A 12,472-nucleotide genomic window follows, 5' to 3' on the forward strand; every position below is an offset into this window, starting at 1 on the left:
AAAAAAAAAAAAAAAAAGAATTGGGAGTTTAAGTGGTATTGGGAGAAATGGCTTAAGAGTAGTAGAGATAATAAATCTGCAGTGTATAGAAATAGTAGGAGAGATCATACCGATAGTTTCCATGACACCTTTTTGAAGGAGGAAGCAACTATGCATTTAGCATTTAGGTAAGAGTTTGGGAGCGGGAGATGATAAAAGAGCATTTCAAATGGTAAAGAATAGCCTTCTGGCCTTACCAAACACCTGAATAAAGGACTATATACAGGTCTCCCTCAGGAAAAATTAGTCATCTGCTAGTCCACTTTATGTTGCGAGGCTAGATTATGCTGAAACAGAGGTTTGTTTAGTTTACAGTTTTGGAGCTCACTGTCCAAGATTGAGTGAGTCCCTTTAACTTGCCCTCTGGCCCAGGCCTTCCTGGCAGCTTCACAGTCTGGAGAAGGGCATGTGGTAGGAGCATGTGCAAAACGGAGAGAGAGAGAGAGCACAGTCACAGGTGGGACAGGAAGTCAGAGGACTCAGAGGCCAGGCTTGCTCTTTTTGGAATAGCTTGCCCTTGCAAGAAGTGAGTCCCGCTGCAAAATCAGCTTTACTACCTCCCAGGGGCAAGGCCTCATGACCTCATTTCCCTATGCTTGACTCTTAAAGGTCCCACCTCTGTGGGTTCCATTGCCTCAACATCACCACCTTGAGGACCAAGCTTCCAGCCTGTGAAACTTCAAACCACATTCAAACTATAGCGGTAGATTTGTTTGGGTGGAGGTGAGAGTTTTACTCTCCAGGTAGTTACAGTATGGAGGACTGGAAAGATAGACTGGAACTGAGTCAGGGAGGGTTTGATGGCAGACCCAACAATCAAAGCTTCATCCTTAGAGAGTGGAGGACCCATGAAGGGTTTTCAAAGGAACGGAGTATTGTTAAAGCACTACTTACAGGAATATTAATCCATCACAGCCCTGGGATGGTACAGAAGTTTCAGTCTGCATTTTTTTTTCCTGATTCATCGAGGGGAAATTACAAATTATAGCCAACATGCTAAGAATAACATAAATGCCATTCAGTCCCTGAGGATGGGAGCCACCTATGGAGATAAAACAAAGCCTTCTCAGAGTTTTCTAGACCCCTGGGGACTGAGTGCAGGGTCTCATCTCCTTGATGGCACAGTAAGAAAACCTTTTCCTGAAACCATTTTTAGCTTCTCTGGTTATTTTAACTCTTTATATATGTGTGTGAGTATGTGCATATGTGACAGTGATCACTGGGGAATTATAGAATTAGAAACTTACTTTTTCATTTTATTGTATTTGTGAACACATCACATATTCAAAATTGCTCTTAAAATCGTGGTTGTTGGATTTATGGCTCAATGCACCCAGCTACAGAACATGGAAGTAAGAGAGACTGTTCGGCGGGGGATGAGAGGGAGGGGTAGCCTACAGAGGGGTATGGGAAAACTTCGGGAGTTGTGGATATGTTCATTTTCTTGACTGGCTTAGTGTTTTCTCAAGTGCACACATGTTGCAAAACTTATCAAATGGTACACTTTAAATATGTGCAGATTGTTACATATCGATTATACACGAACAACTCTTAAAAACTAAATATAAAAGAAATACCTTACAGCTCATTGTGCCAGAGTTTCATTATTCAGTTACTCATTAAACACGTGTAGCAGTTAAGGAGAGACTCTACAGACACGTGCTGATTGTTCTAAGCTGAAACCACTTGAGGAGCTGTACCTGCAGAAAGGGCCATTTGGCTTGCATTTCCTCCCTTACATGCAACAAACCATAGATTCTTTTGCCGAGGAAGGCCATCACATGCCAACACAGAAAAGCAGCCTTGACTGCTGGAGGTTCCTACCGGGCCTGCAATGAACCTGAAGAAACCAACTCTTTGAAGTAACCCTTACCTTTCACTTCTCCCTCCACACACACACACACACACACACACACACACACACGTACACACACACACACACACACACACACACACACGTACACACATGTGCACGCGTGTCTCTTAGTGGCATCCCTATTTCAGGGATCCGTTTCTCCTCTCATTCCTTCACAAAGTTTGTTTAAAAAGTCTAAAAGCATCGTGCTTCAATCATTACTTCAGAATTCAGTTTTTGGTAACGATCCACATGTACTTGTAAAACTGATAAATTTTTGTGCCTTTTACTTGTGAATCATCTCATGTACTAACTGGCTTCCTAAAGTAGCCAAAAAGCCCTCTGCATTAAGAGTTAAGTGGGGGAAATGGTGTTGCTCCCCACAGATATATTAGATAGATAGATGTACATATATAAGTAGATAGATATATAGATATATATGCACTAGATACTGAGGACTTAACAGAAGTGTATATGAACTGTTGTTTCTTTAGAAATTCAGAGTCTAGTAGAAGTACGCAACACTTTAAGAGAACACTAATACTTTATAGAATGCGATAAATTTCAAGTCCTACAGAGTTTAGGTAGAAGAATGTTATATTTATTTGACAAAGTTGGAGAAGGCCCCAGAGACAAGTTGCTTCTTGGCTCAAAATATAAAGTTTAAGAAGTGGGATAAAATATGCTCTCAGTTTTCTCACAGTTTTGTTAGAATGCTTTTATAAAAAGAGAAAAATCAATACTTTATTGAGAAAAATACAGGAACATGATTATAATGGAACACGATCATCTTTATTTTTCGTTATCTAGATATTCACTGTTTCTTATACTGAGCTAAGCTATTTATTCCTTTTTCAAAGGGCAGAGGAATTTAAAATACCTCGGCTTTCATGACAGGGGGAATTTCCTTGTAGAGACAAGAGAAGAGGAATTTGGCAAGCCACACACTGGCACATAAAGCTTCTGCTCCGAGGTAATCTTCATCCTCCCTGATCGTATTTAATACTCGAAGCAAGTCACATGGCTTTGCTGAAATTCGAGTGAGTGAAGTGTCACCCTAATCCTATGCTCAGAAAAGAAAATCCAAACACTCCCATCTTCTCGGTGGGACCCTGATTCTAGAAGCAGAGATGGCTCATTTCCTCTGCTGTGTTTCTCAGGGAACATACCGAGTCACTCCCCACTTCTCTTAGCTTCCTATTACTTTGTCTTCTCTCTTCCATTCTCTGAGGAATAAAGGCTGGAAACTAAAAGGAAGACAAAAACAGCCCAAAATACTTGGTTTAAGAAGTCTGTTGAATTAGGGTGGACTCCTATAGACATAAGGCAAGAAATCCAGCAAGTTTAAATGTAGAGGAAATTGCTGACGCTCTGAGTCAGGGAGGGTAAAGCTTAGCCTCTGGGACTGCAAAGCAGAAATCTCAGAGAGTGAAGTGAAGACTGTGCTGCATGACTCTTCCCTCTCTGTTGATCTCTTCCTTTGCTCTGTGTGACCTCATTCTCCCTACCTAGGAGAGCTCTTTGCCAGTTGGTAAGGAAGGTAATTGCCAGCAGCTTGATACTGACCTCTTTCCAGTTCTACGGTACAGGCCTCCCTCTTGGTTAATTCCACACAGGGCCACCTCAGGAAGGTCTCTGCTAGACTCAGCTTTCATCCCCAGGTCACTTCTGAGCAATAATTGTGTGCAGGACGTGGGATACAGTAAATGGCCAGGCTGGGGTCGCTTACTGTCCAGGAAGGGCAAGAGGCAAATGATTAGAAGAAGGGCGATGAACTAGATTGGACCAATGAAGACAATAGCTACAGTTTACTGAAGGGTAGATTACCTAGAGTGTGCTTTTTGTGGGGGTACCAGGGACAGAACTCAGGACCTTGCACTTGCAAGGCGGATGTGGTGTCACTGAGCTAAATCCCCAGCCCTCCTAGCTTGTGCTTTTAAAAGAAAATCTAATCATGGGCCCTCCCCACTCATACCATTTTAAAACCACCTGCCATTGCATTTATGGCAAAATCCAAATCAGTTCTTCCAATGTTTCTGTGCATTACTTCAAATGACTTTTCCCTATCTTTGACGGCATTTTTCATTTTCTCATGATTCAACAAAGAAATTAGCCACCAGAGCTTTCATTTCCCAACCATGTGTTAGGTGTAGGACACTTAAACCGTCTATTCACCCTCCTCTTCACACGTCTGAGTTTGTCATTCTTCAGCCTGCCCCACACCCACATGTGTGCGCGCAAACACACACACACACACACACACACACACACACACACACACACAGACCAGATTTATTTTTATTGTTGGGAGACAATTCCCCATGTTTTGTTCTGGCCTCTGCATACATATATGTATGTATATAAACTTTTGTCTGGATTATCTTTTTAAGGATGCTTGGCTAACAACCTTGGAAGATAAATAGTAGGTAGTAGGGTTTTTTTTCCAGTCTAGGATAATACATCTCCCTGTAGGGCAAGGATAGGTGGACTAGGGACTCCCTTATAAGATAGAGCGGTCCCTTAACTTTAGGATTCTTCATTTGTAGTACAAACCTGCTGTGTGCAGAGTTTCTTCCAGGCCCTATCTCTGCATCCTCTCCATGAGATGTGAGGCTGGTGGGAATCACCACAAACCTGCAGCTCATGCTGCTAAGTATTAAAATCAGCTGTCCCAGACCTTGGAGTCTTGTGGCTTCTTCTAGCATCCATGAAACTATGGCAAGCTCATTTGTTAGCCTGCAAACAGGATAAAATCTCGGGTGTTTGGTGGTTCTTCACAGAGATATAATGTATGTCCAGTGAATATTTATCCTTTTTAGGTTAAAAACCAGGACTAGGGATATATCTTAATATTAGAGCACATGCTTAGTATACACAAGGCTTTGGTTCCGTTCCCAGCACTAAAAAACAAAGTTGTAAAACCAGCACCACAATCAAGGCATGGAGAAATTTTATCCTTCTGAAAACTCCTCTTATTTCCTCTTTGCAGTCAGTTACCTCTCTGCTTCAGTCCCTGACAGGCACTAATCATATTTCAGTACACTTAGTCTTGCTGTGTTACTCTTATATTTATAAAAAGAATTTTGAAAATTATTCAAGCGTTGAAAAAAACAGGAAAAGAGATTGAGCTCTGACGAGTGAGCAGGATGTTGCCAATAGAAGTGAACAGGAAAGGAAGCACAGACAAGGCTTTTTTGGAGTTAGAAAAGGCAGGGTGTACAAATTACAGGTCCTGTAAAGAGTCCAGGAAGTGGGAAAAGTATCAAATAGTGTGCTTCTGCATTTGAATATTGGAGACTGAGCGAGTAATAACCAGGCCCAAGAAGGTAGGCAGAGCTTGTGGGCAGGGGAAGGAGAGGGGAGAAGACCTAAAGTCTAGCAGGCTCCTGTGCTTTTTGTCAGCATCCCCTGGAAGAGTAACTCTGTCCTTTCTCTACCCATCTCTGCTCCTTTTGTCGTCATGTGCTTACTGGCATTCCATTTTGTTGTTTGTTCATTCCAAAGTTACACTGTAAATTTTATAGACTGCTTCAAGAGTAGCAGAAAACAAATGGGTAGCACCCCTGGAACATTACAGTTATTTGAAGTGTGAAATAGTGAGTTCAAGATATTCTTTAATTCAGAAAATGTTTTTCCTGTCTTAGGAAAGCTGGGGTTGTAAGATGCAGAAATAAATTCGAGGGAGGAGTAATGTTAGAGCCAAAACGGAATATAGTAGAGATTCAAAGGCGGGAAGTGCTCTAGGCCCAAGCCAGTGCTGTAAAATGAAAGTTTTTTGGAGTTGATGACCCTAGGGTGCTGCCTAGAGCCAATATGGGAAGGAAAGTAGAAAACCATCTCCCAGCCTTTCCCCTTTCTGCCTCTCTCTCCTCCAATGTCTACGAAATATCACCTTCTCTCATCTTGGTTTCCTCACATTTATTTTGCAAATCAGTCTTCTCTTGATTCAACTTGTATATATATGGCTTAAAGGAGGTGCCACGACTGTACCCTGTCACCTGTGGTCGTCTTAACTGTTCAAGGCTTAGTTTAATTATTTCAACACGGGACCCGGCCAGTGTGGCTGGCATCCAGCTGATGGCTCGGAAGCAGTCTCTTTCAGGTGGGCGATGAGAGCCATTTTGTTGTGTTTTCCCTCTGACTTTCTGGTTAAAATATATACAGTCTCATCTTTTTCCATTAAAATTACATGAATGTTAAGGATACTCGGGGAAAATGTTGCCTCTGTTTTAGGGAGGCTCTCAAATTGGAAATCATTGAAGTAGCATTTCCCAGAATGTTTCCTGCAGAATGTATTCTCAGATTAGACAAGAGGCGTTTAAATAAAGAAAAAAATGCTATAGGCTCCATGATTTTGAGAAAAACTAGACTTAAAAACCAATTAGAAGGCCAGGGATTTAGCTCAGTGGCACTCTGCCTGCCTTGCAAGCACAACGTCCTGACTTCAATCCCTGGTACCTTCCCAAATATAAGGCCAATTATGACTGTTTTCTGCAGGATTTCTGAAACCCTTTAGTATGCTGCTATGCATTTTGGAATCAAAAGAAGGGCATTATGTATGGCTCTGACTGCTGGCGCTTTCTATCTGGAGTATTTTATATGTGTGGAATTTGATAGCAGTTTAGAAGGCCCAGACAGACTAATTTCTCTAATTTGTTTTACTTGGAATCCTGTGCTTTCATTTTATTACTAGTTTATTATTGTACTAATGCTACCAAATACCTAAGGAATTCTCTTATAGAATGTATCATCGGTCAGTATTTACTAGAGAAACAGATATAAAACAAGATATACAAATATATATATATATATATATATACACATGAATTTACAAGATTGGCTTACAGTGGCCAACCACACAGTCAGATGAGGAAGATGCAGAGGGTCCATCTGCACACTGGAGACCAGACGGCTTAGTCCAGGGCCTGGAGCTCACTGCAGTGTCCAGTGCGAGGTCTGTATCAGGAGGCCGGTGGGTCTGCGATGGAAGGCTGAAGGGTCCAGGCTGGAAGCCAAGGTGAAGGTGAAGACTGGAACTCCTCAGAAGACAGCAGAAGCCCGTCCATCCTTTCATCCTTCCTCGTTTCCCCTTTATTCCACCCAAGCCACGGTCTGCCCCAGGGTGGATCCTCCATGCCCTAGGGTGTGGAATTGCTGAGCCCGTTTACTTAAACTTCTCTTAACTGAACTTCTCAAGTTGATGCAATCAATCTACCATCACATACAACATACCCAAAATTCATATGGAAAGTATTATAGAAAATTTGAATCCATAGTTTCAAAACTGTTATATTGGGCCAGGCGTGGTGGCGCACGCCTGTAATCCCAGCACTAGGGAGGCTGAGGTAGGAGGATCACTGTGAGTTCGAGACCACCCTGGGATACAAAGTAAGTTACAGGTCAAAACTGTTATATTGGATATTCCCAACTCTATGTGTCAGTAATTATAATCAGCAGTTTATTTTGCAGCAGCTAAATGAACTGTAACATAGAATAAAAACAAAATAGATTAACATTGACCCCTCATCTGAAAAATAGATATGTCTAAGAGTTCTTGTTTATAGTAAAGTCTAGGAAATTTCAGAGAAAACTTAGAGAAAGATGTCCAAGTAGTGCTGTGCAGATGCAATAGATTCTGAGCTTAAATTGAAGCCATTTTAAAAAACACATATTTGAAGAAATCAAGTTTCTGTCAGTTGCCTCTTAACATTTGCAAATAGAATAGAATAAAATATATTTCTTCCAGGATTCTTCAAATTATAGTGCCTGAATGAGTCTTTGCGGGGAGGGGAAATTACATAGGTTTGTATATACTGAGATTTTGATTTTGTAAAAAACATTAACTTAAATCTTTGGCTGTTTCTCCTTTGTAGTCAGTTAAAGTCATATGTTTGCATATGTTTCCTTGGTGAATTCCATCTGAAGGTGTCATAAAATCTGGATGGACGTTTTGTTAGACCTCACATATTGGATTACACTCTGTTAGGAGCTGGCTTTGCAAAGGATGTGGATCCATAGAGAATAAGAACAACTTACTATTGCTTTTTAAGAGTAAATCCTGAAAAACTCTTTGTGTGTGTGTGTGTGTGTGTGTGTGTGTGTATTGAGGAGTGGTGTAAGAGTAAATCCTGAAAAACTCTTTGTGTGTGTGTGTGTGTGTGTGTGTGTGTATTGGCAGGAATGTTGGAATTAGGATCTTAATTTGGTAGCAGTTGTAGGAATAATTGGTACAAGAATCAACAGTGCATGCTCAAACTGGTGGACATGCATTAGAAACATAATATTTACATAGCCTCAAAGTATCTCTCCACAAGGTATTTCTTGGCTGTGAGAGGAAGAAAGGGCATTTTATAATGAAGTATCTTGGTAGATGGCATCTCACGGAAGGGCCTCCTCCTGGAGATAGCGGTAGGAGGAAATAGGCTTCCAGGAACATATTCCCTTTTCTGCTCTGCACATGTGAGATGGTCTTCCCTTCCCACACTCCCCAGAGGGACATGAATTGCTTCATGTTACTTTTTATTCTGAGAGTCAAGAATCCTTTCTGCTCCTTTGTTGAGGACCTGCTGTCTCCTTAGTGCAAGAGATCCAGCATTAGCTAAGAAGGTACCCTGGGGCTTCCCAGGAAGTGTCAGAAGCAAATATATAAACACAGATATTGTAGAACTTTGTGCTCTATAGAGGTTAGTGTGGGATGCAACAGCATATGAGAAAGTGCTGTATTATGTAATAGGCACCAGTAGAGAAAGCCAAATAGGTTTTTAAATTATCGACAGTACTTTCATATTTATTGGTGAAACTACATTCTGAATTCCTGGCCACTTCCCTGGGAGACTCCTCACTTGCACGGTCCAGGAGAATAAAGGATTAATCCCTAAACAGCAGGGCCCTCAAGAATCTACTCTTTAACTTTTCCCATTCCTTTCTGATTGACCTGACCTTGCATGGAAGTTCAGGGAAGCCTTCCTGAAGGAAGTGATACCTGTACTGAGAGTGACTAGAAATTAGGCAAGTACAGCACAGGAAGTGTGTTACATCCAAGAAGCCCTGCATCATTGAGTCTTACGGGCTCATTTGGTGCTAGAGAAAGATTGTGAGAAAAGAACATTAAGAGCTAAATGGGGCCAGGGATTTAGCTCAGTGGTTCCAACACCTGCCTCCTAAGCGCAAGGTCCCAAGTTCGATCCCAGGTACCAAAAAAAAGAACTAAGTGGAGGCCAGATCAGAAAGAGAACTTGATTACAAGCTGTAAAATGCCTTTGTAAAAGACTAAGATAGGATGCAACACAATTAGATTTATATTTCAGATTAATTGTTCTGACATATTTAAGGGGAAAGCATTGAACAACCAGCAAAGTTGTTTGCAGGCTCTTGAAATAGTTCAGGTAAGAAATCAGCCCCTTATTTAAAATAGAAGCAGTAATGGATGTAGAAAACTGGTTGAGATCTAAGATACTAAAAAGGTCCAGCTCATAGGGCTTCTTGATTGGTATAATGAACTACCTGTTATAAAATTTTAAAATCTATTTAGCATCCAATAGAATTATGTTACCTAAAGTGAACCATTTGATGAGAATATTGGCTCTGCTTCTAAAATTCAGAATTCATCTTGCACAGGACACTAACATTGATTAGCCCATTTCCAAACCACCACTTTCTAAAAAGACTGTAAGTACATTGGGGCAACCAGGATGAGGTTATATGGAAAATTTTGTCGCAGCATGAAGAAAGTGTAAGAGCAGCACAACTTTCCCAGTCGTAAATCCTGACGCGAGGGTGTGTGACCCCTTTCAGCTGTTTCAAGGACGTTGTCTGACCTTCATGCCTCAGGCCAACCTGCTTTTTCCAGGATGGACCCTGAAGCTGCCCGGCTGGAGAAGCAGCGCGTGCATGATGTGTACGAGAGCACCGCCCCGTACTTCAGGGACCTGCAGAGCAAAGCCTGGCCTCGGGTCTGCCAGTTTCTCCAGGACCAGAAGCCCGGCAGCCTCATCGCCGACATCGGTAACCCAGTCTCGCGCTGTGTAGTGTGAAATACATTCTGTCCTTTGCAGATTCCATGTCCACTTTTTTTTTCTTTATTGGTACTTTTTAGGCATACAGTACAGTTACGTTCATCACTGGAATCTTGTGCTTTTACATGATGTATCTTGGTTCTTGTTTTTTCTCCATTCTCCTGCCCTCCCTTCACCCCCTCCACCCTTCCCTATTTACAAAGACTTTGTTTCCATTTTTTCCTTTTCTCTTATTTTTTCTTTTCCCTTCTTACCTTTCCCCTACCCCTCTCACTTCCCCTACACCTTTAGACCTTTTTTCCTATTACCTAATATCAATTATACATTTTGATCCTTATTTACCCTTTTAGTTTCTCACACCAATGAAATGATTCAGTATTTACACATGTGTGTCCTACTGATTTCACTTAAGAGTATGGCCTCAGTGTGCACCCACTTAGCTATAAATGTCTCTAGTTTCTTTTTCTTTATTTCTGAGTGAGTATGGCATGCCAGTCCTAGATTATTCACTTTAGTGCAGAAATTTTTATTGTTAAGTCATCAAGCAGAAAACACTCTTAGACCTACATTTAGACGGTGGCAATCTTCGGGGGCCTTGATGGTTCTTATGCCTCTGTAAAAGAGCTAAAATTGTGAGATTATGGAATACTTCTTATACCCTCTTATTAATGTCACAGATCCTTTACCTTATATTTTCTGTAGGCGTGTTCTTATTAGAGTATATCTTTAATCACTGATTTGTCTGGAGAGCTTTAGCTCAGTATCTTTCTGAATTGAGAAGTCTTAAACCACATCTTAGTGGATGTAAGACCAAGACTTAAAATGCTGTTGTATTCCCACTTGGAGCAAGGATATGCTGACTTGAAAGCAATGATATTCTGACTGTGCCCAAGAGAATAAAGTCTATCATTAGAGCCTCTTGGCCTAGTTTGACATCACTCACTACTAGTAAGAGAAACAAACAGATGTATAGAGTTTCTGGCTTCAAAAGAAGGTGTGAACACTAAAAAGTTTGGAAGGGGTGCTTCTTACTTTCAAATTAGGAGTCTTGGGGAAAGTCTGTCACACTGATTTTTTTAAAATCTGGTTTTGGAGGTTGGGGATGCAGTTGAGTGGTAGTTTACATGCTTTGCATGCACTAGGCCCTGAGTTCGATCCCCAGCACCACAGAAGGGTAAAAAAATAAGTCAGATTTTAGAAGATGCAAAATATCAGGATCTTAAAATTAGTGAGGAGAAAAGAAACTATTCAATAAATGTTCTTGTGACAACATGACATACAATAAAAGAGCTACTTTTTCACATGTTACTGCAAAGTGAATTCCAAGTGAAGCAAATATTTAAGTGTGAGAAAATGAAAATATTGAAGGACTAGATGACAAGATTATTTTTAAACATATTCTCTGAAGCAAAAGGCTGCTCTGTATATAATACCCACATGGCTACACACATGCCCCAAAAAAATCACAAAAGAAAATAGAATTGACTGTCATTATTAATAGTTAGGTTGACTCAAGACCTGGAGATGACCAAAGAGAAAGATTTATTAGCACCACAGGTACGGTAGCTTCGGAGGTGGGGTAGGGAGGTTGCCAGGTGAGGCAAGGTAGCAGCTCCTAAGCCTGGGATAGGGACCTGTGTAGCTGACTTTAAACCTAGAAATTAGGTTGCCAGGGTGTGGTGGGGGTGCTTTAAGCTCACACTTAAGTTCTGTAAACATCATTTGACATAAACACTGAATCATTTTCCAAAGGGGAAGTACAGAAAATGGGGCACTAAAAGGACTGAGATAAAATCAACCTAGTCAAAAACAAAGAAGTTACATTTGTTTGAAATGCAACCCTGGATAAGAAGATGTGGTTTTTCTATAAAATGGAATACTACTCAGCCATAAAGAATGAGAAATTAGACTCATTCCTAGGAAAATGGATACATTTTGAGGATATACTCCTAAGTGAAATAAATAAGTCACACATGTGTAAACACTGAATAGTTTCTCTGGTGTGAAAAACTATAATAGTACATAAGATCCTAATGAGATAATTGACCATGTGAAATAGGAAGAAAAGGGCTAAAGGTGTAGGGAAAGTGGGAAGGGTAGGGGAAAGGGAATAAGGGAAAGGAAACAAATAGGAGAAAATGAAAAAATGGAAATAAAATGTTTGTAAATGGGGAGGGGAGGAGGAGATGAGGGAGGGCAGGGAAAAGGGGAAAAAATGAGAACCAAGACCTGTCATGTAAAGGTAAGATCCCAATGACGAATGTAACTGTACTGTGTACCTAAAATGTACCAATAAACTCAATAAAATTTTTTTAAAAAACGAAATGCAACCCTGGAGACACCAACTTTAAATGGCCTTGAAAATATGCGTTCAGGTTTTATAAAATCTTAACTTATGGGTGTTTTTGTTTTTTATTGTTTTTGTTTTTTGCTCTACTGGGGATTGAACCCAAGGGCTTATGCATTGCTAGGCAAGGACTCTACCCCTGAGACACAGCCCAAATCTTTTTTTTTTTTTTTTTTTTTTTTTAAGAGTTTGTCTAGGGGTGGCTTCCCTTTCTCT

At 40.7% G+C, this 12,472-nt stretch overlaps 1 protein-coding gene across 4 annotated transcripts in view; it reads left to right on the forward strand.

Annotated features, from left to right (window-relative positions):
* Positions 1–12,472, forward strand: part of Trmt9b (tRNA methyltransferase 9B (putative)) — a 27,168-nt gene that overhangs the window by 4,649 nt on the left and 10,047 nt on the right. The window contains exons 3-4 of one of the 4 annotated variants that reach the window (XM_033765391.1): positions 2,755–2,867; positions 9,744–9,898. In XM_033765391.1, the coding sequence (XP_033621282.1) occupies positions 9,745–9,898 (154 nt within the window). In that variant the 5' untranslated portion in view covers positions 2,755–2,867; position 9,744. Of the gene's footprint in view, positions 1–2,754; positions 2,868–9,688; positions 9,899–12,472 lie in introns of all 4 variants that reach the window. The other 3 variants (XM_010621786.2, XM_010621795.2, XM_010621802.2) reach the window with 3 other exon arrangements.

The sequence above is a fragment of the Fukomys damarensis genome, unplaced genomic scaffold, assembly GCF_012274545.1.
Source record: "Fukomys damarensis isolate Sample0158 unplaced genomic scaffold, DMR_v1.0_HiC HiC_scaffold_18, whole genome shotgun sequence".
NCBI lineage: Eukaryota > Metazoa > Chordata > Mammalia > Rodentia > Bathyergidae > Fukomys > Fukomys damarensis.